Genomic DNA, 26,766 nt, shown 5'->3' with positions numbered 1-26,766 from the left:
GGTTTATAGTAGGCCTGTCACGATAACACATTTTTCTGAACGATAAATTGTCCCAGAAGTTATCGCGATAAATGATAATATTGTTCCTTTGGAGACCATTTTCTAGTAATATAATGGTAATGGCATAATAATGCAGCAACTCATTCTGAAAGATCAATAAACTATGAACTCTAACAATATTTAACATTGGAAGACTCGATATCTAAAATAAAAATAGCAGAGAGCAAATAAAATGAATTACAAGATCTCTGTGAACAAAATTATTCTTCAAAAAAGGGGTAGTTGACACCAGAGCACCAAACTGAAGACTTTTGTCATCCAGTTTTTGGTGGGAAGAGAGAAAAAAAAGGGAAAAACTAAAAAATTCTGCAAATGGAAATGATTGAGTTTGTCTTAATTTATCATGCAATTAATTGATTTATTGTTTATTGCATCAGGTCTGGGCATCGGATTGTTTTGAAATGATGATGTTTATTGTATCTGTCCAATAAAAAAAAATTAAAAAAAAGTTCATGACTATTCACTAAATGGTCAAAGTCACGCCTCTAACATAACCCTTGACCTCAAGCTTTGACTGCCTTCTTTCCCTTCGAGTGTGCACGCGTTGCATTCACCGCATCCCAACACCGCATGCAGCATGTATGAGAAACATTTTTAGAAATTACAAGCATTAACACCATTTCAGAGAAACAATTACTAAGCAGATAAGGCATAAACGAAACTAAACAAACCTGACTATCAACCTGAGTCGAATGCCTGAAGGAAACTTGTGTGGGCAGGGCATGCAAACTCGCTCTAGCCCAGGGGCCCGTATCCCCCTAAATCCGGCCCTGGTGAAACCATTGAGTTCTGTCTAGAAGTGAGGGGATGAGCCGCTGAAAGCACCTTCTAGAAATTAGCACGAGCCCAACCAATTAGAGGCTATGCGAGCGCGTGAGTGGGGGCAGAGAAGAGACTGAATCATGTAAAGCCTGCGGGAAGGTGGTGGTGGTGGTGGTGTAGATGCAAGAGGAGAACCAGCGTCATGCGCGCCTGAAAACAAGCTCACCGTAAATCATTGCCAGCCCGGTCTCGTGAAGAAAGCGAACCCGCCTGTGCTTGAAGAGCCATATAGTGAGAATGGTGAGAGTCAGCAGCGAAATGAATGTCAGCAAATTGACGCTGTCCTGTCGGTGACTTTCCTCTGCCTCCTTCTCAGTTACAAGTTCCTCCACCATACCGCCGTCCTCCGCCTTCAGTCCCGACACCGCGTTCAGTAAGGTCCAGGCCAGCAGCAGCATCGCCCTGGTTCCCCGAGCCGCGCTGGCTGCGTTCCCGAGAGCGTCCATGGTTTAGGATGCTGTTGCTGCTGCTGACGGTACACGCAGCCTCTGTGCCATGTCACAGCAGGAAGAACAGCGCGCGCGCGCGCGCACACACACACACAGCTGAGCCGAGTGGGTTTGACAAGCCGAGTGGAGACACAGACCGAAAAATGCAACCTTTTAAAGGCACACCGCGCAATGCAACGAAAAGCTCCGCTCTCACTGTGGAGGAGGAGCCCACCTGCACACCCGAACCGAACTGCAAGCTACTGAGTCACTGCTCCGAGATTTTGACGATTGTGCAATTCGGAGGTCACTCCTCTCGAAAACAGGAAATCTGAGCCGCCGCTGGACAAAAACGAGAAGTAGGAATCCGATATCCCGTTTGGGATGATCTGGTCTGGAGAGGGAGATGTTGGGAGAAAAAGGGGGAGTGGCTTTCAAATGCGCTGCATTAGTCTGTAGTAGTTATGATGGCAGCAGATCGAAACGCATTGGGAGGAGAAATGGACTTGAAAACCAACAGTGGCGGTTCTTGCATGAATGCTGCCCCGGGCAAAGCTCCTCCTTCTGCACCTGATGGTGCATGTGGAGTATCGAGAGACACCGGCCCCTGCTGAGAATATTTCAGTGTTAAGAATATAAGGTTTATTTATTTATTTATTTTATTTTATTTTATTACAAATTCAAGCTGTGTTTTTCCCCCTATAATCTCTTAATTTTGTCTTTTAGTCCAAGTTTGACCAGTTTCCATATTGCTGTTCGTCTGAATGCCAAAAACGGTTACTTTTTGCATATTCATAAAAAGAATAAAAACTTTGCAGACTTTCTTCTTTTTTTTTTTTACAGAGTTTATGATCGTAGTGTAATTCAGTTCAGATTTGATTGGTCTTGGTATTTTAGATTTTGAACTACAGTTGCTCGAATGCTTTTAAGTGTCCTTAAAAACTGAAAAAAGCTATTTGAAAAGTGGTGTCTTGTGTGAAGAGCCATATCACACAGGGCACCACTATACAAAAAAAAAAACACGACTGGTTGCTATAAAAAATTTAATAAAAATACACTGCTGACTTAAAATGAAGAATTTGAATTTCAACCTGATTCCTTCAGTTTATTTTCCTCAGTTTTTGGCTACATTTGCTTTCCTTTCGGAGTGCTTATGACTCTTATCAGTGAACAGGTTTATTAAACCCTCACTGAAGGAACTTAAATGATTTCATAGGGTGATTGCTATATTTTGAATTTTGTTGAAAAATAACCTGAAAAATGTCCATAAAATCATTATATTTTAAATCGCTCTATAAAATAAGACCATAAACTTAATTTTACAGTCTGTAGATTTTGTTTATGATTCCAAGCATTGGTGCTTGGGTTGATAATTATTAATTATCCGTTTGAAAGTTGAATAAGTGAATCATAGCTCTGTGTGCTTGGTGTGTTGGGCGGTACTGGGGTGGGGGGAAAAAAAATCAATTTAAAGACACAACATCACTGATAAAAGGTTGAGAACCACAGTATTAAAGCACATTTGGGATTAATTAGAGCCAAGCTCTGTCGTCCAACATCAGTCCCTGATCTCACAAATATTTGACTGGGAAAAAAATCCAAATCGCCTCATAAAACTTGTAGAAAAAAAAAAAGAGTTCCCAAAAAAATGTTAACTTTTGTGTTAAGAATGGAATATCGTTCAAGCTCATGTGTGTAATTGTAAGCATCTTTTTATTTTTTGGACAATATACAGTAGTGTGCGGACTGTGAAGACCCGGTGTCAGAGCAAACAGTTTAGATGGGTGTTTTTTTGTTTGCTATTTTTTAAATATATATTTTAATTTCCACTGGACACATCTTGTTCTTGATCCCTTCAATGTTGATCCAGGTGGTTAGAGATCAGAGTTTAAGCATCACCTACATTATTTTATGTTTCACACTCTTTAATATTTGGTCACTCACACAGAAATCAAGCAAACTGCAAGCTTATTAGTGCTCGAAGCAGGAAACTGAACACAGTTCACGAGTGGTCATTTTGGATTCGTGTGGAGGCACATTCCCACGTCAGGTGTGACCTGACTTACTTGTTCCACTTCATGTAAAAATCTACAAATGAGATAGACGAGCAGGACAGGGCTTCATTTAGCAAAAAGAAAGTAAAAACTTGTCACTAGTGGTGGAAAAGTTGGAGTGGCATCTGGTGAATGTACAGCAGAAGCGCCGTTTTAGTTGCACCACTTGGATCTTATGCAGTTGCTGATCTTTTCAAACAGAGAAGGGGTGTTAACATATGGGAAAATGTGGCTGTTGAGTCAGAGCTAGAGTGAGGCTTCAGGGCTAGTTAAGGCTTCAAGTTGGTGTTGTTGCACTGAACCCTAGTGGTCATTAAAAAAAAAATCAAGTCAGTTTCCTTCATTTATATTCCCGTTAAAGCAGATATGCTTCTAAAACCAAAAGATCTTATATTGGAATTTTATATGACAAACCAACACAAAGTAGTGCATAATTTGCAAGTGTGTGTAGCTAAATATAGATCAGAAGAAAAACTTTAAGAGGCGTCAGAATGAGGCAGAGGTTCCCCTTCCAGTGGGAGAACAACCTAAAGCATATACATATGAGATAGCAGGGCCTAGTTAAAGTCCAGACGTATCCAGTGTGACTTATATTATACCTTGCTAAGAAAAGTGGGCAGAAATTTCATTCTCTACTTTAGACCTGCAAAACTATTAGACTTTTGCGCAATATTGTGAAATTGTCTTCCACTTATCTGTTATGCACTAATGTTGTTTTGGTCTGCCACTTAAAATCTCAACTAAGATGCCTTGATGTTTGTGGTTGCAAGGAAAATGTGAAACAGACAAAAGGGTGTGAATTCTTTTGCAAAACACCTTACACTTCAATATGTTTGTATTTAATCAGCGAGTCGATAAGAGAAATAGGCCCCTCGTAGAGCACGTGTGCAAAGGGCGGGGAATTCAGAGTTACAGGGTAATCCATCCCAAATGTTTCTATCTTCATGTTTCTTGCATCACGCTCTTCACTCTGGATTACCCACGTGTGATGTCGAGAAGATGCAGACTCTAAACCCAAATCTTGATTGTATGAATTTGGACTTGAGTCAGTCACTGCGATATGAGCAAGGCATGTTTCATAGTAGCATTCATCATCCCTGACCATCAAAAACAGCTGCTGTGAGGAATGCAGTCTGATTCATGTTCATGGGACCTCAAGCTGCAACCTTGAAAGCTGTGATTCATTTACAGATGGCCTGTCACTGGGTTGTATTTATTTCTTTAGTTATTTTTAAATCATCTCCACATGACTGGAACAAAGCTGGAGAGTATTGCAATGGTGCCCATTTTGTGTTTCAATTGTGCATATGTCGTTGTGGCTGTAGGAGGGAAAAGAGAGAAAGTACTGAAAAGACAGGATGAAGATAGTTGTGATAGGGATTACCTATTACTAGAATAGCCTAGCAGTTAAAGTAGGACGCTAATCTGACATGTGGTTGTCAGATGGTTACGTGGTGTTTGGGGTTTGTTGTACATGTGTATATTTAAATCCAGTTTCAGAACATCCTCATAAGAACCAGGTCAGCATGTATAAAAACGCCAAACAGCTATGAGCGAATACATCATTTCGACTATCAGCACATTAGAGCTAAACTGAGCGTTCTTTAGTCATCTGATCTTTTTTATTATTTATGTTTCTGGTACGGTTTAATGTGTTTTAAGCAAAGGAAGCACTGGAAGGGGAGTGTCTGGTGTGGAACTGGTGATGCGTTCAGGGTAGTCAGTTAAAATAACATCTGTTTGGGTTTGCTTCGATTTGTTTCATTTTCTACTCCCTGCAAATGATGCATTCGAAAACAAAACGTAGCATGCGGCTTAAAACTGCATTTTCCAAAAGCAAGAGTAAAAGAAATAGAGTAAAAGGAAACGCATGTTTCATAATCTGATAAACTGCATCGTTTTTGTCAATAAAATATGCAGTGTTTGGGCATAAAATTATGGCTTACTTTTAATACGCATTACGAGTGTATTCCCACCTTACACATACGACGTTTCAAGTGGAAACTCAGATACGCTGTTCTTGCGGAAATCGTATTTGTAGTTCTAGTGCGTGAATGTTTCACGGCTGTTCGCCACACCTACGTACATACGTCACGCTGTTGGGTTCAGTCATTGGCTGTTACAAGTACCACCACGTGTGTCTATTGGTTGGAAAACGAAGCTGCGAAACAGGAAGCTAAAAAAAAAAAAAGGGAAAAAAAAACCTGTCAACTGTAGCTCACGTAGGTACGGTCGCGCCTCACATTTCGTCGTGGGTTTCTCTTCCAGGCTGAGGTGACCGTGATAGCTGGTCGCTGCTGAAAAGGCAACATGGGATGCTTCTTCTCGAAGAAATCCAAAAGAAAGTCGGCGGAGAAGGAGAACCTCACGCCGACAACGACGAGTGCTGATACTGCAGGTAACTCGGTTCCCCTTGGCAACAACACCGACGAGGCTCCGAAGCAGTACAGCTGGGACAAGAGGGAAAAGGTGAGGCGACTGGACGGTACAAATCCAAGTAGAATAGCAACTTGGTAGCATTACACAAACGCAATGTAAAGTAGGTAGGTATGTATAAATAATCTTGACGTCCCGCCGTTGCTTGTCTGGTGTGTTGCGTCAACTTCCAGGTAGTTATTGTTTGTTAATGGTGCAGCTAGCTACACATTTACTATAGACATGGGGGGGAAAAGTTAGATTTTTGGGTTGGTGTAAAAATTTGAAGAGCACAAATGCAGTACAAATTGTTACTCTGAGCTAAAAATGTTGTGACAATGATGGCTTTTAGTAATGAATCGCATAAAACAAATGAACATCCAGGTCGTGCGATTAAAGACGGCAGATCAGGTCTCCTAAATTTGTCACTTTTTTTTATTTTGAATGTTCAAGATGTCGCCCACCTCTCTCTAAATGCTCCCATGTCGCCAGCCTGATCTCATTATGGGATTACAGTCCTACACAACAGAACCCAGCCTTATGTTGCCTTGTTGAGACCTCAGAGGCTTGGCAGTAGATGAACTTCCCTTTACAATCGCTGCTTGTTGACCGTGTAATAAAAAGGTCACACCACCAGCTGCATTATGATTTAGGCCTAAAAGAGCATACTGAGACACCTTTCAGGTCATTACGTGGAATCGCATGAACAGGATGCTAAAATACTATTTATTTTTGGTTACAAAAAATTAAATGGCGTGAAGACATTTCAAGAGTTTTATTTTAAAATAAATGTTTTTCTCTATCACAGTTTACGTTTTAGTCATATCAAGAAGATGTGGGTGACATGGACTCCAAATTTAACTGTGATTATGATCAAAGTTGTGCTGCAGGCTACTTAGAGGGGCAACATTATTCATTTTTCTGGCACGTGGCGTCATTTTGTAGCACAATCAAGTAACTATGTTAACTCCAGCTGTTATAAAAAATACTTTTTATATATCAAAAATGGCTTAAGAATTTTGACTCCTCCATTAACTCTTTTACAATGTGTTTACTAGTGTTGCACTGAAAAGTAGCTCATATAATGAGCTCAGCAGAAGTGCAGTTCCACCAGGATTTGCTAATTACTGCTAGCTAGTCTATAGGAGCAGAGTGGGGTACTGTAGGGGAGGGTTGGTCAATGTTCCAGTGAGTCAAGGAAAACTCTAAACACGTGGGATTTGTGGTCCATAGAAGCTGAATGCTGCTTCTCCATGTTTGGCGTGTATTTAAATATTTTATTCCAAAGATATTGTTTGAGCACAGGTGTTTCTGCACAGGTTGACCCCAAGGATTACACTCTGACTGGACTCAAAGACGTCACTGTGGGCCGGCTGCCTGGGACGCTGAACGGCAAGCCGTTCGTCATCCAAGACTGCGAGAACTGCAACATCTTCGTCTTGGACCACTCGGCGACCATCAACATTGACGACTGCGTCAACTGCCGCATCGTCTTCGGGCCCGTGAAGGGCAGCGTGTTCTTCAGGGACTGCAAAGACATCAAGTGCGTGGTGGCCTGCCAGCAGTTTCGCGCGAGGGACTGTAAAAAGATGGACGTGTTCCTGTGCTGCGCCACCCAGCCCATCATCGAGTCCTCCACGGGAATGAAGTTCGGCTGCTTCCAGTACTACTACCCGGAGCTGGCCTTCCACTTCAAGGACGCCGGGCTGAGCATTTTCAACAACAACTGGAGCAACATCCACGACTTCACGCCCGTGTCGGGGGAGAACAACTGGAGCCTGCTGCCGGAAGACGCAAAGGTGGCGGACTTCGTGCTGGCGCCCGACCCGGAGTCCGATTTCAAGTCCGTCCGGATCTCCACCGAGGCCGCCCGGAGCATCGTGCCTTTAACGAAGGGAGGCAGGCGGAAAGACAGCGAGGAGTCCTGCCTCTTCGTTTTCTTTGCCGGGGACTACACCACTGCGAATGCCCGGAAACTGATCGATGAGGTGAGTGTCGGTGGGAGAGGAGGCGCTTTTTGTTCGAACCCTGTGGTTTTGGAAAGTGTGTAGAAAGAGGAAGTCTTTGTGGGTAATGGGTGAAAGGGTGGTGCTAATGTTGTCAAAGCTTATGTCAGATGCTTCTTTTTTTAAATGAATTAATCATTGTTCCTATTACTAACACAGCCTAGATACGCATAAAACAGAAGGACCTGCTTGTTCAAATGGTCCTGACTGAGACATACAGAAATGCTTGATTCTATCTATTATTCTGACAATTAATCTGATGAAACAAATTGGCAAATTCTGCAGCTTTTTCATTTAACTGCTTGCGCCTTTGCTACACAGTGGTAAAATACATTAAAAGATACCAGTAAGCAAATAATTAAATTACTTTTTGAATAAAAGAGTAAAAATGTTATTGCCTAAAATGCAGAACAATGGGATTCTTTTAGTGTGCGCTTGATCATTTGTAGCAAAGGATGCATGATAATCTGTTTTTTGGATTAATAAATGGATAGCAAAAGATCCTTAATAGGAGATTTTTTATTTTTACAGACTTTGAACCAGGTGAGGAATTTTGTGCAAAACATATTTACAGACAAAGAAGGTTTTTCATCTTAAATGCAAAATGTCTCCATGGAAGTGTTTTTTTGTTGGTTTTTTTGTACAAATGCCAGCCACCAGGCTACAGTGGCAGTCTGTCTGTGTAAACATTCCAGAGATGTTTGGTGTCACTTAAAAAGAAAGTTCATCGCCGCACAAGCATGAGTCCTGATTCCTGAGGAAGGATAAAACTTCTTCCAGCCAGGCACATCTTTCAATGAGGAATCTTTTAAAGGCTCCATGATTCACTTTTAGCCAGCGTGGACTCACTTCTTTCCTCTTCTTGCACAGGCCACTTCTAAAGGATTTGTGCTGATCCAGACTAAGGAGGTCTCCATGAAGCCTGAGGATGCAAAGCGTGTGTTCCAGAACAACGCAGACGACCTTGTGGAGTGGATCAACAAAGGTACGTTCATTTTACTTCATCTAATTCCTCAACTTCACTGTAATTCAGTTTAATATCTCCCCGTCAATTGAGGAAGTTGTTTCATAATTCTAGCAGCTATTTAGTGCATTTGTACCGCCTGTTGTAATCATAGAAGGGGTGTGCGCGCGTGTGTGTGTGTGTGCGCGCCCTGCATTGTACAGCAGATCCATGTGAAACACAACAGGGCATGTCTGAAATTCTTTGGATTCCTGTTCTGTGTTGTTCCGATCCCTTCAAATATAAACAGAAACGTAACTTTATTTCATTTTCTCATGTGATTACGGACAGGGGAAGAATAAAAATACAGTAACCCTGCAAAAGTAGGCATGCCTGGGCGTGCCGTGGTGGCGTAGCGGTTAGCGCGACCCGTATTTGGAGGCCTTGAGTCCTCGACGCGGCCGTCGCAGGTTCGACTCCCGGACCCGACGACATTTGCCACATGTCTTCCCCCCTCTCCTTCCCCGTTTCCTGTCAGCCTACTATCATATAAGGGACACTAGAGCCACAAAAGACCCTGGAGGGGTAAAAAAAAAAAGTAGGCATGCCCCTTGAGCTTTTCCACATTTTGTTACTTTAAAAACACCAACATCAATATCTCTTTTTTTGGTTTCATACCCATCATCTGAAAATGAGAAGAATACATCCTAATCATTCTTGGTAAGATAAACCTGTGGAGAAGTCCCGTTCGCCGTCAGTCATGTTGGAAACCCACAGTTACATGGAAGACTGTCCACTGGCCAAACGAAACAAAAACTAAACTTCCTGTCCTGTATGCAAAACATTATGTGTGGAGAACAGATGAGAGATTTTCCACTTAAATATAACACCCATCTGAATAAACTGGGTGGTGGCAGCATCCTGCTCTGCAGATGCTTTTCGAGGGCACAGGGAAACGGGTCGGAGTTGTCGGGAAATGAATGAAGCTAAATGCAGGGCAATCCTGGGAGAGAACCTGTTGGTGCCTGCAAAAGACTGTGAGCCAGGCCTTCTTGTCCAACATCAGTGTCCGATCACACAAACGGGCTTCCGGAACATTGATTTAAAAAATGCAATAAACACACTCGTGGAGAGCCTTCCTAGAAGAGTTGAAGCTCTAATAGCTGCAAATAGTGGGCTCAGACTACAATTACCCCTCAACGTCTCGTGTGTGTGTGTGTGTGTGTGTGTGTGTGTGTGTGTGTGTGTGTGTGTGTGTGTGTGTGTGTGTGTGTGTGTGTGTGTGTGTGTGTGCGTGTGTGTGTGTGTGTGTGTGTGTGTGTGTGTGTGTGTGCGTGTGTGTGTGCGTGCGTGTGTGTGTGTGTGTGTGTGTGTGTGTGCGTGTGTGTGTGTGTGTGTGTGAAGGTAAAACCTTTAGCACTGTAGTTTATTAAAAATACTGGCAGCTGGAATTGGAATGAAAGTACCAAAATATAAACACGTTTTTGTTTCATTTACACTAATGTGTACTTTGTAGTGTTTCTGTCTCAATAGAGCCAGTTAAAGCAGATTACAGTAGAAAATGTAGGGATGAATACTTTTGCAAGACACTGTAGGTCAGGGGTGTCGAACTCATTTTCATTTCATTATGAGTGTCCCTAACGGCTGTGCCGAAATGTACTGATAAAACTATCTATTGACAAACTGTTAGGTATTATAGCTGTCTCTTATAATGGTGTGCTAGGGCCATGGTGGATAGAAGCCAATAAAAGAGCATTTTGTCTGAATTTCAGGAGATTTTCTAGAAAAAACATGAACATTTCTAAACTCCAGAAGTTGACATTTTGTAAGAAAATGTCAGAAATTTTGAGATTATCAGATTTTTTTGATTTTATTTTACTTTTTAGAAAAAATTGAGATAAATCTAAAAATTAGACAGGTTGTTTTTTTTTTGGCAGAAATGTATCCCTTTTTTCTCATCTACAACAGTCCTAATGCCGTCATAATCTCTGCATTTGATGAGTACTGAAATGAAGTTATATTTTAACATCTTTCTACATTATAGTTTGGCACTATACAAATATAACTGATTTGATTTTACTGAATTAATATTTAAGCACACAACTGTCACCTTTAAGTTCTATTTATGAAACTCTCTGGAGTCTTGAGGACCACATAAAAATGTTGTTATGGGCCAGATTTGGGCCACAGGCCTCAAGATTGACACGTTTTTTTTCTTTCTGTCACAATCTCATTTGAATACATTTGTTTTGTGTGTTTGGATGTGATAAATGTTGCATAAGTCCGCCAGAAGCCTCAATATGAAACCTCTGCCTCCATGGGAAAGCCCTTTGCTGTTTCCTGGTTGACACACAGTACAGACCAAAAGTTTGGACACACCTTCTAATTCAATGGGTTTTCTTTATTTTCATGACTATTTATAAGGCAAGAAATCCCACTTATTAACCTGACAGAGCACCTATGAAGTGAAAACCATTTCAGGTGACGACCTCTTGAAGCTCATCAAGAAAATGCAGAGTGTGTGCAAAGCAGTAATCACAGCAAAAGGTTGCTACTTTGAAGAAACTAGAATATAAGGGCTATTTTCAGTTGTTTTACACTTTTTTGTTTAGTGCATATTTCCACATGTGTTATTCATAGTTTTGATGCCTTCAGTGTGAATCTACAATGTCAATAGTCATGAAAATAAAGGAAACTCATTGAATTAAAAGGTGTGTCCAAACTTTTGCTCTGTACTGTACGTGAGCGGAATGTTTAAGGGATTGGGATCGGTCCGAGTACCGACACTGGGATCAGCAGTGTGGATGTCCTGACTCTGAATTTTTCTATCTCGCCAATCAAGGCCCGGTCACTGCCCTGGAGCTGAACGGTGATGGAGCAGTGGAAGCATGCAAGACCATCGCCAGTGAGGTTTTTAGTGGCACTAAGGTTGGCATTTTTCCTTTTTTCCCCCCCTTTTTTTTTCTATTTTTGGAGCATTTTTTTTCTTTAAACACTCTCACACGTAGGCTCACTTGTGTTCTTCTTTTTTTTTCCTTCAGGTTTTCGTTTCAGACAATAAAAATATGTCAACCCGAGACGTCGACAGCTTCTTCAACTTTGCCGACATGCAGATGGGTTTGTAAATAAGTCGGCCGTCCAAACAAGCTGCCTGAGCTGATTGAGATTCCTTTTTACGGGATGGAAGACGGAAAAATCTGCAGACTGTTTGAGGTTGCCTTGGATCGAATGAGTCAGTTTCCACAATCACATGAAAAGGTTGTTCCCTTTTTTTGGTTTTGTTTTGTTCTGTTTTAGTTTTTTAATGCCGAGGGAAGAAAAGGCTGCAAACCACTCAAATGTTAGTTCCTAAGAGTGCTGTGATTATTTATGTTTCTGTGAATGTATTTTGTAACTCTGCTCTCATTTTTCGTGAATGTAGCTGTTTCTATAAATGCGCTTTTTTTTTTATTATTTAAAATTTTACTTTTTATTGATTTCTAGGATAAAGGAGAGCAAATGGGGGGGGGGAACATGAGTTCAACCATATGGTTTCTCTTAGAATTATGTGTTTGTGGTTTAAATACTGGATTTTTCTCTGTTCAAAATGTGTATATATGAAATGTGCTGTATAGGTGATGACCATGTTTTTACTCTTTCTTCTTAGGCCCAAACCAGGTTGTGAAAAGTTGATTTTAAGTTATCTGTTTTCGCCAACACATAAACACAGGAGAGAGGCTGGCTTTTTAAAGTAGGCAACTTGTTTTTTGTTTTTTTTTTACATATATATATTTTTTATATGCATTACTGAACCTCTTTTGTATAGAAAAAAAAAATCATCACCTATATATGAATATATATTTTGTAAAATGTTATTTTGTAAGATGACTGAAAGAAAACTTCAGTTTCTTCTTCACACCTTTAAAAGCTGAACAACGGAATGTCTAAAGTAAAATTTGCATAGTTACTCAGCTTGATAACACATGTGAAAAAACAGACGCTGTTCAAAAGGGAAATGCTCTTCTTCCTCTTTGTGAATTTATCTTCTTTTTTTTTGTTCAAAGCCTCCAAAGGTCAATTTAAAGAGACTGAAAATGGAAGCACACTAGTTGATTCACTATTGTTGAATAATTATTTACTGTTAGTCCTACTAAATTGGTTTACTCTCTCTTCTGGATGATGAGTTTAGTTGGAGTTTTTGCTAGATGAAAAAAAACAAACAAATCCTCCGTAATTCACATGTATTCCACTTACATGAATCATATGTCTCATTATAAACCGATGACCTCGTTTACAGACTTCACTACACCCAGAGCGATATAAAGACAACAAAAAAAAGAACGGCATATAAATCATTACTATGCCATACTGTTCCTGTTTTTATTTTAACCACATCACTTCTGACTTATCTGTTTTTACAGTCACTTCCAAGGACACCCATAAAAACATGCCATGTGAAATTTGTCAATTTATTTGTATCTGTACGTTGATTTAAAAAAAAAATTTTCTAGAAAGTGCATGTCATTTGTATTTTGTTTCTGAATTTTTAAGTGCGTAACTATGACCTTTATGAAATGCCAGATTCATATTAAAGTCCGTAGATTAAATGTTATTTTCTTTGTCTAGACTCTAGACGGTCATTTACTTGTAGTGGATATTTTCCCAATAAGGTTCAGTGTTTGCGGTAATCCATAGCGGCAAGCGCCAGAGTGCAAAATCGAGCGCACCCAGGGCGGAGGGAAAGCGGCGGGCTTTAGGACCCGTCGCTGCGGGCGGTACAATAGCGCTGTTGTGCCGTGTTGGTGGTGGACATAGTGCAGCCTGGAGATTCCCACTGTGGTGGGATACAAAAAGCCCTACATTTAATTTAATATTAGGACCACAGTCCATATTTTCATAACTGTATGTATGTTCGGTCCGTGTGACCGTGTGTTTGAAGGGAGCGAAGCGGAGAAAGGCCGTGGACGGAAGGTAAGATGGGAGGAATGTGAACAATATGCTCGTGTGTTCAGGGTGCCAGGATTTGCCCTGGATGGTTTATTCAGGCCACGGGGCCTGCTCCTTTCATGCTATACCGAGGCCATTCCTGCGCTTTTACTTAGCAAATACTACCTCCTCTATGGAGGAGTCTCTGTTTAGAAACTTGTAATTATCTTCACAGAGCATTTAAGCAACTTGAGCTGTGCAAATACTCGCCTTAACGTCTGTAGGAAGTGACATCTTTGTACGAAGGTGGCGCCATGTTTGACTTTACAGCCTGCAAGGCAGCCTGGTGTAGGCCTGTGCATGGGAGTGTTTGGCGCCAACAACTCCGTTTAGTTCTTCTTTTTAGTAATGCAAACCACAACATAAATCCCCCAGCTTGACTTTCAGCTCAATACAATAGCCACACGTCACATTTATATCGGTGGAAATGAGTAAAGTCCAGTGGAAACCCCTTAAATCATTGTATTCTCAACCCAAAGTGCCTCTAGTTAAAGAGTAGCATGTAGACATGCCATAAACCAACATTCATAGGTCCTTCCAAAAGTATTCAGTCCCCTTGGATGCCCCAGCAAGGTACAATTGTTCCATTTATGACTCCAAATAAAAATCTGGAAAGTGTGGCTTGCATTTGTTTTCAGGCCAACTGAGCAAATTTGTCCGCCTGCTGTGTTCATCTGCAACCTGAAACATTTGCCCATTATTCTCTGGATAGTAGCTCAAACGTGATCTGATTGGATGAATAGAAGCAGTGTTTAAATTGTTTTCTTCCAGGGCCATATGTAGCACCGTCCGTCCAGGTAAACATGGAGCTGGAACCACCATGTTTACCTGTGCGTACAGCCATTCAGGGATAATGCCTACCGCTTTAAACGTAGGCCATGAAGTTCAGTAGAGAACGCCTTCTTCCTGTTGTTTACTGTTTTCTCTGTGTGGTTTGTACTAAACTGCTAACAGGACTTTATTAGCCAGTAGCTTTCTTCCAATTCCTTTTCTATTAAAAACAAAATGTTGGAGAAAACGACACCTCTTGGTTTTCAGAAACGGTTCGGAAGTCCTGTAACGCTTTACTTCCACTTCATAATTATGCACCAATTTGTATTGTTCTCTTCCATGTGACACATTATTGTTGTAACTTGACAAAAAAAAAGAAAGAAATTCACACTCTATGAAAATATGTGCATGCCATACATTTACACTCGACCGTACATTTCATACATTTTCAGCAACAAGCACTCTGAACTGCGTGGTTGCTGAAAAAGTGCTACATAAATAAAACTTCTACTTCTTCTTCTCAAAAAAATGTCTCATTTATGCAACATTAAAAACCAAAAAAAAAAAGATTACTGCTTGTGCTTGCAAAACCTTTCTCAACCCGTTACGACTGTTTTGTTAGTTTCCACTCAAGCATGGCGAAGTCACTGAGAAATCCCCCTTCTCAGCGACTCGGTATTTATCTCACGACTCACTGAAATTCACCGAGGTTAAGCGTTCGCCGTCGCTCTTTGGCGAATCTCCGTGTACTCGTGAAAGAACACAAAAGTCAGGTTTTTGGCTTAGACAAAAGTTTTTAAACGACTAAAATTGAATTGCGAGTTAATTGAATCCAGCGTGTGAGGGCAAACGAGGAGCTTCGCTGCAGGAAAAACGTGCGGATGAAATCAGTCGAAAGCCTGGGCAGATTTCCTCTGTTCTCGGTGAAAAGAGGAACTAGTTTGATGCGTCTTCCTCCTCCTCCTGCTGCCGCCGCCGTCCTGTCCTCATGGGGAATGTGAGGCATGTCCTGTCTGTTGAGACAGCTTACTGTAGAGGAGGTTACTCCTGGTCTGTGAGCTTTTTGAAAACTTTTAATGAGTCTAAAGACACATTATTTTTTTTATTATTATTATTATTATTTTTCCATCTGTTTGGCTTCAATTCTGCTGAAGCGTAACCAGAGTGAAGGAAGTCTGATTTATTTTATTTCAACCTTTCACTGGAAACGTTTTGTTCTGGACTTCACCTGGCTCTCCAGCCGTAGTCTAAACAGAAAACAATGCCTTCCTGAAGTGCTTGCACCTCCTTGAAGTTTCGCTTTGGTGTGTTACCATGACAACCTCGACATATTTTTACGTCGCAGAGTAGTATCTAGTAGTAAGGTGGACGGATGTGATTCGTGGTTTTAATTAATTTTTTTCAGATGGAGACATTTTTAAAGGTGCGACATTCGACCACCTTTTACTGTGACAATCATTCGAGTTTTATTTGCGTCCTCTTCTGTTGACTTGTACAACAGTGATGCTTCACTTTGTGTTGATTTGTCACATAAAATCTTACTCTTTATTTATTTATTTAAAGTTTAGCAGGAGCACACATATTATCGTAAAGCACGATGTTGACTTACGTTTTCCCTCCTGCAGATATGAAACAGAGGTTAGTTATCAGAAGACTCCACTAGCATGCTTTGCAGTCTGACGTTTATGGTGAGTACCCATCATCCTCTCTGTCGACCACATCTAGGTTTAAAAATACATTTTTAGATTTTATTTTTTCCAAATTTGATTTCCAGTTTTTATGCAATTTTTTTTTCACTTTTTTGTTTAAAAAAACCCCAACAGGAAATACCTTAAATGGATTCAATTGTTTTTTAATTGATACATTTGTATTTTTCTGTTATTATTAGGATTTTGCTAATAGTGTGCACCCCAATATTGCACTTTTTCAAATGTCCTACAGAAAATAACTGAGAAGCCCAATTTTCAATTTTAATAGGTTTTTATTATATATTTTTTCCCATCACTTTTTTCCTTTGGAAAAATTACAAATGACAAAAAATATCTTTTTTTAAAAAAACTGGCTTTTCTTTTATATTTTCTTGAATAAAAATTCCAAATAAATAGAAGTTGTAAAACTGTCTTGTCAAGCAAGATGGTACTTCTCATCACTCTGGAAACTCAACAAGTGCTCAGGTGAAAAAAGAAAAATCAGAATTGTTTTTCTCCCCCATGCCTCCCCAAAATAAAATCTTTAATATATATACAGTACAGAGCAAAAGTTTGGACACACCTTCTAATTCAATGGGTTTTCTTTATTTTCATGACTATTTATAAGGCAAGAAATCCCACTTATTAACCTGACAGGGCAGGTTGACCTATGAAGTGAAAACCATTTCAGGTGACGACCTCTTGAAGCTCATCAAGAAAATGCAGTGTGTGTGCAAAGCAGTAATCACAGCAAAAGGTTGCTGCTTTGAAGAAACTAGAATATAAGGGGTATTTTCAGTTGTTTTACACTTTTTTGTTTAGTGCATATTTCCACATGTGTTATTCATAGTTTTGATGCCTTCAGTGTGAATCTACAATGTCAATAGTCATGAAAATAAAGGAAACTCATTGAATTAAAAGTTGTGTCCAAACTTTTGGTCTGTACTGTATATATATATATATATAAATTGGAGTCCCGACTGATGCTTTTAAAAGCTGCCTCGTTGCTCCTGCAGGACGTTACAGGATGAAACGTCTCAGGTCGTCCAGCAGCAGCGACAGTTCCGACAATGAGAGTGAGTCCCGTCTGTCCGAGACGCCCGCTGACACAAGAACCTGCACTTCCTTTGTGTTTCTCTTCTCTGTAATCAACACTCACTCATCCCTTTTTCCTTTTAGGTCCTTCAACCTCTTTCTGCTCCTCCAACAAATATGAGAGTAAATTTGGAACCCCGGCCTCCGACCCGAAAAAACCTGCTGAGGTAAGAAACTAATTTAAAAAAACCCATCATGACTTGCACTAGACTTTGTCTCTGCTTTTGTTTCTCTCCTCCAGGTGTTCAGAAAAGACCTGATCAGTGCCATGAAGATCCCCGATTCCCACCACGTGTCGCCGGAGGACTACTACCTGCTGGCGGACGCCTGGAAGCAGGAGTGGGAGAAGGGCGTCCAGGTGCTGGCCAGTCCGGACACCATCCCCGAGCCGTCCGTGAGGTACGCCGCGTCCTGTCTTGAGCGCTCAGCTCTCCGCCCTCAACTGAAAGGTTTTCCTCGCTTCCCTCCTGTTCAGAGTCACCGCAGAGAAGTCCAAAGAAGTGCTTTACACCCACCAGAGGAAGTACATCCAGTGTTCGGGCCAGGAAGCGACGGAACCCGGATACGTCAACATCAAGGAGTTGGCGGAGGCCATGTGCCGCTACGACCTGGACGACATGGACCTGTACTGGCTGCACGGGCTCAACAGTGAGCTGAGTCACATGGGTAAGAAAATCCAGCTGATTAAAGATTGGCTCTTTTTGTTTATGCCCCCAGGCTGCTGAGATAGGTGGAGAGATAAGTCATTTCTTATAATTTTCCACACTTTTTTTATTATTTTTAAAGTTGTTTTTGTCCATTCATTGGCCCACCTATCTGTTGGCCCATCCACCTTGCATTTTAGATTGATTTATTTACTTCATAATGTGAAAATGTCCCCTTTAAATTCACACGGAACCATTGTATCTATATTTTTTAGAATGGTCTATAAAACAATTGAAAAGTTTGAAATTTTCACCAAAAAAAAACAAAAAACGCTGATCAGCCACCTACATTAAAATGTTTGCTGATTGGAAAATAAATTAACAGTATTCTTTGTATCCTCAATAGCTTCTAAATGCAGTAAAAAGTAAATTTTGCATTCATCTCTTGTTTTGAAGCAGCAGACATTTTGTGCCAACCAGATTTTCTTCTGCATAGCTTTGACATGCTAGCATAAGTTATCTCTGTTCTGACTCAACACACCCAGTTAAGGTTTTCAATAAATTTGCATTTGGCTGGTGCTAATATTTTAATGTGAAGTAGTTGTGCTGTAAAGCTAGGCTAACATTAGTATGACTGATAATTTGGTTTAGCATATGTCGGTACAGTTCCAATTTGCGCAAGAACAAAAAATGTTTCGTTTCATAAAAACTTGTTCTGTTTTGAAAGTCATAAAATTTAAAGACTGGTGTTTCAGCTGCTCTCGTCACAGACACAGGCAGATGCAAGCGCTCGTTGGTGGTAAATGTCATTGTGCAAAGGGAGAGAAAATCTTACCTTGTTATGGAAAATCAATATTTGCTGCATCAATAAAATACTGTGCAGGTTCTAAAGTACAGTCGCTCAAAAGTTCCAGCGTCAGCAGCCGATCCGATACTCGGGATCGGACAGGTTCAGATTCAGTTTAATTCTAAAGGTTTGCGCTGTGCCTTTCATCAGTGTTGGTGGTTTCTATCCGTCATTCAGGGGAGGTGCCCATCGACGAGCTGATGATGGAGCGAGTCATGGAGGCCCTGGAGAGGCAGTGCCATGACAACATGAGGCACGCCATAGAGACGGTGGAAGGCCTGGGGATCGAGTATGACGAGGACGTGATTTGTGACGTGTGCCGCTCCCCGGACAGCGAAGAAGGGAACGACATGGTGTTCTGTGACAAGTGCAACATCTGCGTGCATCAGGTGGGGGAAAACAGACAAAAGCGCAAAAAGAGTAATGTCCCTTTAAAAAATATATCTTGTTCTGTGTTGTTTAGGTCTGCAAGAAACTTTTTCTGACATTTGATTAATTGGATAAAAATTTGGAACTTTCTGCATATTTTTCATTTCACCATTTAAGCCTTTTTTAACACAATATTAGAAATACATTAAAAGATGCGAATAATTAGATTTTCTTTTTTTCTTGAATACAAAAAGAAAAGCTGTTGCCTAAAATGCAACAAGATCCCATTCAGTTTGTGATGCTTGATCATTCGTTCTAAGCCTCTGCCTCTTCCTCAGGCCTGCTACGGTATAGTCAAAGTGCCTGTGGGAAACTGGCTCTGCAGGACGTGCGTCCTCAGCATCGACCCCCAGTGCCTGCTGTGCCCCAAGAAGGGCGGCGCCATGAAGGCCACACGCGCCGGCACCAAATGGGCTCACGTCAGCTGCGCCCTGTGGATACCCGAGGTGTGTGTGTGAGGCCTTGCAGCAATACCCCCTGATAGCTGCACATCTGGCTGTAGCAGGCGTTTGATTAATGGCGGCTCTCGTTCCAGGTGAGCATCGCCTGTCCGGAGCGAATGGAGCCCATCACCAAAGTGTCCCACATCCCGCCCAGCCGCTGGTCGCTCATCTGCAGTCTGTGCAAACTGAAGACGGGCGCATGCATTCAGGTGAGTGTGGCTTAGTTTACATTTAAGGCAAATTTGACTGTTTTGATTGACTTTTAATGCAAGATTTAATGCAACTTTGCATAAAGGTGTCATTATTTACCAGCTAATGCTAAGCTGACACTTTTAATGCAAATTTGCATTAATTTTATTTTTCCAAATGACACTTCATGACAACAGCTATAAACAGTATAAGTACAATTTTCATGTATCTGTACTTTACTTAAGTAGATTTAATAATGGATACTTTCAACTTTTACTCCACTACATTTTACAGTAAGTATCTGTACTTTCTACTTCATTACATTTCTACAAAACCGTCACGTTACTCGTTGCATCCAAGTCGCATTGAGCTATTCGTTAAAATGTGAAGTTCAGGGACTTAACGTGGCGCTGTAAAATCCAAGCAGTAATGACACACTAATTCCGGGTGTCTGTTGTCTCCCATCGCCTCCTCCTTTCACTCGCACGCGGAGCTCCAAGTCATGCGCAGTGGTTTCCTCTGAGCGGCAGAAGATGTCTGTCTAATCGTCAGTAATAGAATTCCGCTACATAAATCATAAGATTTGGCGACATGTAAAATCAGCAGCGCTTTTCATAAATGGTGGGGACTTCGTCCAACTTTTAGCATCACTTGGAAAGGAAGTATAAAGAAAAGTGAGCTCTGTGGACGTGATGTTAGCAAAGCTAGCTGTACAGAGACACATATGTTGCATCTGCGATGAAAAAAAGTTGTCACTCATGCGCTGAATTATTGTGTGGAGGTGTTGACTGAGGTGTCGCATATATGGGACAATGTTGTGACCAAAGTCTGCTATATAGTGACATGACATTCACGAACTATCCGATTCTTCTGGACGGATCTTTACTAGGTCCTATAGGACTGAAGCCTCACTGAGAGCCGTTCTTTGTTCTTGTGAGGCTCTGCTTACACTGCAGTACCTGTTGTTATTTTATTGAATTGGCGAATAAATAAAACAAGAACGTAAGAACGCAGAGCATGCTCATTGCTCTTTGACTGTTTTTGTCACCTGTCATGGTGGCAGACAGGGTGAGAACCGTCACTTCCTTCTGCTTGGTTACTTCTTGTAAGTAACCAAGCAGTTCATAAGCAAGCAGTGTTCATAGTTGAGTGTTGTTTACCGTTTATGCATTGCCTTAATTGCTATGTTTAATGGTGCAGACAGTTGTGGTCTCTGACGTGCTCGATACGGGCAGCTGCCCAGGGCGCTATCTTTCTAGGGACGGCAGGAGACCTGCGCGGATTGTAGCACAGAGATGGAAACAAAGCAGAATGAAGAAGAGTTTGAATTCATTTTGAATTCATTTTGTGAAAATGTTTCCATCCCTGAAATTATGATGCATAGAATCACATATCTAAGTCTAAACTATGTTACAGAGAGTAAACAGAATAAAAACATGCATTATCTATGACATTGTTCATTAGAATAGCACATTTCTGACATATTATAATTAAGTACGATAGGTAACTAATGGTATTGTATTAGCGATTAGGTAATGCATTCAGCAAGTACTTTTGCTTTTAATACTTAAGTATTTTTAAAGCCAGTATGTTTTTACTTTTACTCAAGTAAAAATGTTAATGTGCTACTTTTACTTTTACTAGAGTACATTTTTGTCTGTGTATTTGTACTTTTGCTTAAGTACATTTTTCAAGTACTTTCTTCACCACTGGCTATAGACATTCATACAGACTCCTTCATGTTTATGACAGTGCAATGTGTTACAGATTATTCTAGTTATTGATTAATCTATCAAATTTTTGACTATTAATCAGATAAATTGACACGTTTGATTGAATTTATAGAATAAGAAATGTTCATTTTATTGCCTAAAACACAACAGATTTCATTTAGTGAATGCTTGATTGTTTATAGCAAAGGATGGAGATGTCACACAACAACAAAAAAACTTCTAACATCCAACATGTGAAGAGTTCAGCCGTTTCTGCTTGACTGAACATCAACACAGCGTGCGACTGGTCTGTTGACTTAAGTTAATTTAGATGAATAGATTTGAACCGGATCAAGTTTAAACTTTGCCACTTGAGAAGTTTCGGAAAGAGCAGATTTACAGTTTTGTTTTGTTTTTTTGTTTGTTTTATCTTAAATGCAAAATGTGTATATATTTTATACAGTTTTGTCTTAATTACGGCACTGAGTGTGTTGTTCTTTCAGCAAATGTCTTCTTTTTTCTTTTAGTCTATATAAAGCTCTGGAAAAAATGAAGAGCCCACTGCACTGAACCCCATTGAAAACCTGGTTATTCCACCAAATATTGATTTCTGAACTCATCCTGAGTTAAAACATTAGTATTGTTGTTCCTCATGAATGTGAACTTGTTTTCTTTGCATTACTTGAGGTCTGAAAGCGCTGCATCTCTTTCATTATTTTAACCATTTCTCATCTTCTGCAAATAAATGCAACATTTTTGCTTGGCGTTTTAGAGACATGATGTCAGCAGTTCATAGAATAAAAGAACAAAGTTCATTTTGCTCCAACATAGATAAAAAGTAAAATCAGAGGAACTGATCATCTTAAGTGGTCTCTTAATTTTTTCCAGAGCTGCACGTGCCAGTTAACGAGTAATCGATCGCTAAATTGACGATTATTTCAACAACTGCTGAACATGACATCAGCTTTGAACGCCGTCACGCTTGCGGAGCGACCCGCTAACATTTCGGCTCTGCTCGTAGTGTTCGGTGAAGAACTGCACCATCCCCTTCCACGTGACCTGCGCCTTCGAGCACAGCCTGGAGATGAAGACCATCTTGGACGAGGGCGACGAAGTCAAGTTCAAGTCGTTCTGCCTGAAGCACAGCAAGCCCGGCGACGCCGGCCTCAGCCCGGGCCGCTCCAAAGCGCCCGGCGAGGCGGCCAAGGTGGGCCAGCGCGCGCAGAGGCTGCAGGAGCTGGAGGAGGAGTTCTACACGCTGATCCAGCTGGGCCAGCTGGCGCAGGAGCTGGGGCTCTCCGAGCGCCCGCTGGACTTCATCTACCAGTACTGGAAGCTGAAGAGGAAGTCCAGCTTCAACAAGCCTCTGCTGCCCCCTAAGGAGGAGGAGGAGAACCTGGTGCTGCAGCCGCAGGAGGACAGCATCCACACGCGCATGCGCATGTTCATGCACCTGCGACAGGATTTGGAGCGGGTGGGTGCTTTTGGTTCCTTTTTGGATTTTTTTTTTTCTTCTTCTTCACTTCCATTTTTACTGCAGTGAAGCAGTGCATAATGCTGAGTCGGTGTATTTTTAGCCTCAGGAGCAAAAAAAAGCAAAAAAAAAATCCCTCTGCCCAGTAGTGGTTTTAGTCACTTCTCTATAAACCAGACAGTCTAGGAGATTCTAATGTTGTGACATTTTACCACAACTTGACATGATTTTTCTGCAACATATCTTTGGGATTTTGTTGCTCGTTTTGAGCCACACGCATAACAAAACACAGCAGAACAGATCTGCATATTAGACATGGTTGATGTTGTTTTCCGGCTAGATAATAACTCTTTACATGCAGTTCACTTTCTGCCGTTTGATGATCTTCACGCCGGCTTCCGTTCGTTCCTGTCCGCAGGTGAGGAATCTGTGCTACATGGTGAGCCGGCGGGAGAAGCTGAAGCTGCTGCAGAGTAAAGCTCAGGAGCAAATGTTCAACCTGCATCTCAAGCTTCTCAACCAGGAGATGTCCTCTGGTGAGAACAGGAGGCATTTCTATATTTCTACAGTGTTGATACATGTCCTGTCGTATCTGGGCAGAATTCCAGTACTGTGGTTTCTGTGTATTTATTGTCAATAACTTACATTTTGTTAACATTTAAATTTTTATTGAGTTGGTTGCTACCTAAATCTTGCGTTACTGTCTTTTTTGGAAGAGGATGTTCGGGGTTCCTTAACTGTCTGGAAAAGAAGGAAATTTAATTTTAGTATTTTGAGATGAGAAAATGAAGATTTTGGAAAAACCTTTGTATTTCCAGATTTTATTCTTTTATTGTATTGGTTAAATATTGTGTCTTTACTTCCATCCTTTCGTTTTTCCATTTGTTCTCTCTCCTATGTTTTTTTTTCCCTTGTATTTCCTAAATTTTCTTTTCTGGTATCATATTTACTAAACATCCTTTCCTTCCTTTGTTCCCTACTTGCTTCTTTTCTTATTGTCTACCACAATTAATTAATTTTCCTCTCATCCTTTTTTTCCCTTTGTTTTACGTATCGGTAGAAGAATTTGGGCCAATATTAACATTTAATTTATGACTAATAACTGACATTTATGGATATAATTAAAGGGAGGTTTATTTTAAAAAATGTATCTTAAAATGAACCTAGAATATTTGGAAAATTAAATTTGGAAAAAATTGCAGTTTTAACACGGAGGGAAAACAAAACCTAGGAACTTCTTCTAGGGCATTATTTCAGCTCAAGTGTTGTTCAAAACTTGCTACATTTTCTTAAATATCATTTTTCATGACGGCATAAATGGACGATTCTGTCACTTTTCAACCAGTTTCACTGAAATACCTTCAGCCTTCCTGGTATCTGCTGAGAATCTTGCTCCCCGTTCAGCAATCTGAATGAACTCCCGACATCGCTCCGTCAGAAACACTGCTTCCTGAGGCTGTTGCCCAACTTGTTGGGTCAGGTTTCATGCCGTCTCGTTTGCCTTGCCAGTCTAAACCATGTTTCCCTGTTTTACCCCCTGCAGATCTTCCTGCTTCTCTCCCGGTGGAGAACATGCTGTTCCGGGCTCCTCCGAGGATCACCCTGAAACTGAAGATGCCCAAAGGTTCCGGTCTGGGAAACGGAAACCGCAGCTCCAAGCTGGGCAACGGGCCGCTGTGCCCGGACAACAGCGGGAACGTCAACGAACACGCCGCCGAGGGGCTCGGCCAGGGGAAGCCCCAGCTGCACGCTCGCAAAGATGACCGACCCAACGGTCGCCTGTCATCCTCCGGCGGCGGGCCGTTAGCCGGCAAGCCTGCAGGAAAACATTTGGCCTTGCACTTCGTGCACCACGCTCACTCTTCCAACAGCAACGGCAAACTGGACCAGGACCGAGCGTGCGCGGTGAAGTGCAACGGCGTCCTGGACAGGGCGGCGGCTCAGAAGGACAGCTCCTGCCAGACACAAGGCACCCGGGACGTTTCCAAGGAGGACCTGGACAAAAGCAGCTTCTGCAAGTCTGCCATGGAGCGTTTCGGCAGATCCTTCAAGGAGGCGACCATCAACTTGGTACGGACGACGGAGGACCTGTGGGTCTCGGACAAACTGTCCCGAAAGAGCGCCGCCGAGGAGAAACAGTGGACCAAACCCGTACTAGAACACAAAGCCAAAAACAGACGGCCGCACCAGGACAGCGACGGGTACTGCCCCGACCTGGAGCTGAGCGACTCCGAACCCGAAGCCAAAGGTCGGCTCGGTCAGCAGGTGGGGCTGCCGCAGCCAAACGCCCAGCGGAAGGGGAAGCACTCGGCGGGGTCCAGACACTCGGTGACGAGGTGACACCGTTGGCGGACGCTTCCAGCTCCTCTCATCAGGGACCAAGCCACGGCGCCGACGGTGCTGCAACCACAGGACGCAGCGTGTCGGGTTCAGGACCATACATGAGGTTGAAACGGCTAATATCAACTCATCTGAGAGAGATTTGTACAACCAACTGCAAACTTTTTTTTTTCTTTTCTTTTTTTTTTTTTTTTTTTTACATTTGTCCAGTAAGGTTTTATTTTTATGTTTTTGTTTTCCACATCAGCTGCCTTTTCTGAAAACGAATGCTCCACACCCGACTGGGTTATAGTTTGTTTCCGGTGAGTAAACACTACATGTGTGTCTCAAAGTGGGACAAGACTCGTCTTTATTTTATTTCATTCTTTTTACGTCGCGCCAACATCCCGAGTTATCCTCCAACGATGAAAGTGGTGGCAGCAAAGTATTACGAGGCGGCGGTCGGAGCGCCTCGTTTCCTGGGGTCAGACGCTCACGTGAGCAGCCTTCATCGTCAGAGTTGAAATGTGAAAACGAGCTGTGAAACAACCATCTTTACTGTTCTACGTCCTCCTGTTTCAGTAATAAACGTGGCATAAGTGCTTCAAACCTGCTGGGTTGTTTTATTCTTTTACATAAAGGCCAAATCTAAAGTTTTTACTAATTTAAAAAGATAAATTAAATCCCATTTGAATAACATACCCCCACTCAGAAGCATCGACAAACCGAGTGGATACCGATTTAAAAGGAGCACGGAAGTGGGTTTTTACAAAGCTGTGTGCTGATCCTCGTCCCGGTCAGTGATCCGTTTCAGCTTCCGGAATCGATCACTAGAGGGCAGCGTTGTCTCTTGTTTCTCTTTAAGAACAAGAGAAAATGAGCTGGTTACCTTTTGACTCGAGCAAAGACAGAACCAGAACACTTTGAAGACCGAACCCAGAGGGATTTTAGTCACAATGTTCCCATTTTACCATCTCTGCTTCCTTCCCCTCTATGGTTGGGGTTGGTGCTGCTTCAGGGTTTACTGACCTGCTGAAGAAGCTCCGGGAGACCTGAGCAAACCAAATACAGCAACAGACACTTGGATCAATTTTCACCTGGGAAAAAAACCTATTCTAGTACAACGCTGGAGCTGCATTAGTTTGTTCTGCTTGGTGTATCTCTAGAGGAAATGTTTATGCATACGTTCATGAAAGTACAACAGAAGTTGTGTAACTTAATCAACTTAAGTCTAGAAAATTGACACATGGCTTCTAACAAAATGACAAGAAAAATAATCTAATATTAGGTACTTTTAGGTTCCTTCTGTCCCCCCCCCCAAAAAAAATCCATGCAATTTATCCATTAACTTGAAACATTACTAAAAATCTGCATTTATTATTCAATTTTTGTTTAAAAATATATCAATAGTAAAAGAAACAAAACAAGTGTCTTCAGTCAGAGGCATCAAATTCGCTGTAAT

General features: G+C 41.5%; 3 protein-coding genes across 4 annotated transcripts in view; 2 read left to right on the top strand and 1 right to left on the bottom strand.

Annotated features, from left to right (window-relative positions):
* slc9a7 (solute carrier family 9 member A7) overlaps positions 1–2,046 on the bottom strand; it is a 36,127-nt gene extending 34,081 nt beyond the window's left edge. The window contains exon 1 of one of the 2 annotated variants that reach the window (XM_023340225.1): positions 1,049–2,046. In XM_023340225.1, the coding sequence (XP_023195993.1) occupies positions 1,049–1,328 (280 nt within the window). In that variant the 5' untranslated portion in view covers positions 1,329–2,046. The remainder of the gene's footprint in view (positions 1–1,048) is intronic. The other variant, XM_005804421.3, reaches the window with a different exon arrangement.
* A 3,495-nt stretch (positions 2,047–5,541) lies between these two features.
* rp2 (RP2, ARL3 GTPase activating protein) lies at positions 5,542–13,319 on the top strand. The gene is made up of 5 exons (XM_005804420.2): positions 5,542–5,833; positions 7,099–7,767; positions 8,656–8,770; positions 11,571–11,656; positions 11,770–13,319. Exons 1-5 carry the CDS (start codon positions 5,675–5,677, stop codon positions 11,851–11,853), a joined length of 1,113 nt encoding a protein of 370 aa, XP_005804477.1. The 5' UTR covers positions 5,542–5,674; the 3' UTR covers positions 11,854–13,319.
* A 95-nt stretch (positions 13,320–13,414) lies between these two features.
* Positions 13,415–25,917, top strand: jade3 (jade family PHD finger 3). Its single transcript, XM_005804448.2, has 12 exons — positions 13,415–13,678; positions 16,090–16,152; positions 17,169–17,228; positions 17,332–17,414; positions 17,489–17,646; positions 17,723–17,913; positions 18,916–19,127; positions 19,446–19,613; positions 19,703–19,819; positions 22,533–22,985; positions 23,404–23,521; positions 24,529–25,917. Exons 3-12 carry the CDS (start codon positions 17,180–17,182, stop codon positions 25,323–25,325), a joined length of 2,346 nt encoding a protein of 781 aa, XP_005804505.1. The 5' UTR covers positions 13,415–13,678; positions 16,090–16,152; positions 17,169–17,179; the 3' UTR covers positions 25,326–25,917.
* The last annotated feature ends 849 nt before the right edge of the window (positions 25,918–26,766 follow it).

The sequence above is a fragment of the Xiphophorus maculatus genome, chromosome 9 (genome assembly GCF_002775205.1).
Source record: "Xiphophorus maculatus strain JP 163 A chromosome 9, X_maculatus-5.0-male, whole genome shotgun sequence".
NCBI classification, from domain to species: domain Eukaryota; kingdom Metazoa; phylum Chordata; class Actinopteri; order Cyprinodontiformes; family Poeciliidae; genus Xiphophorus; species Xiphophorus maculatus.
This window is presented reverse-complemented; position numbering and strand designations above follow the sequence as displayed.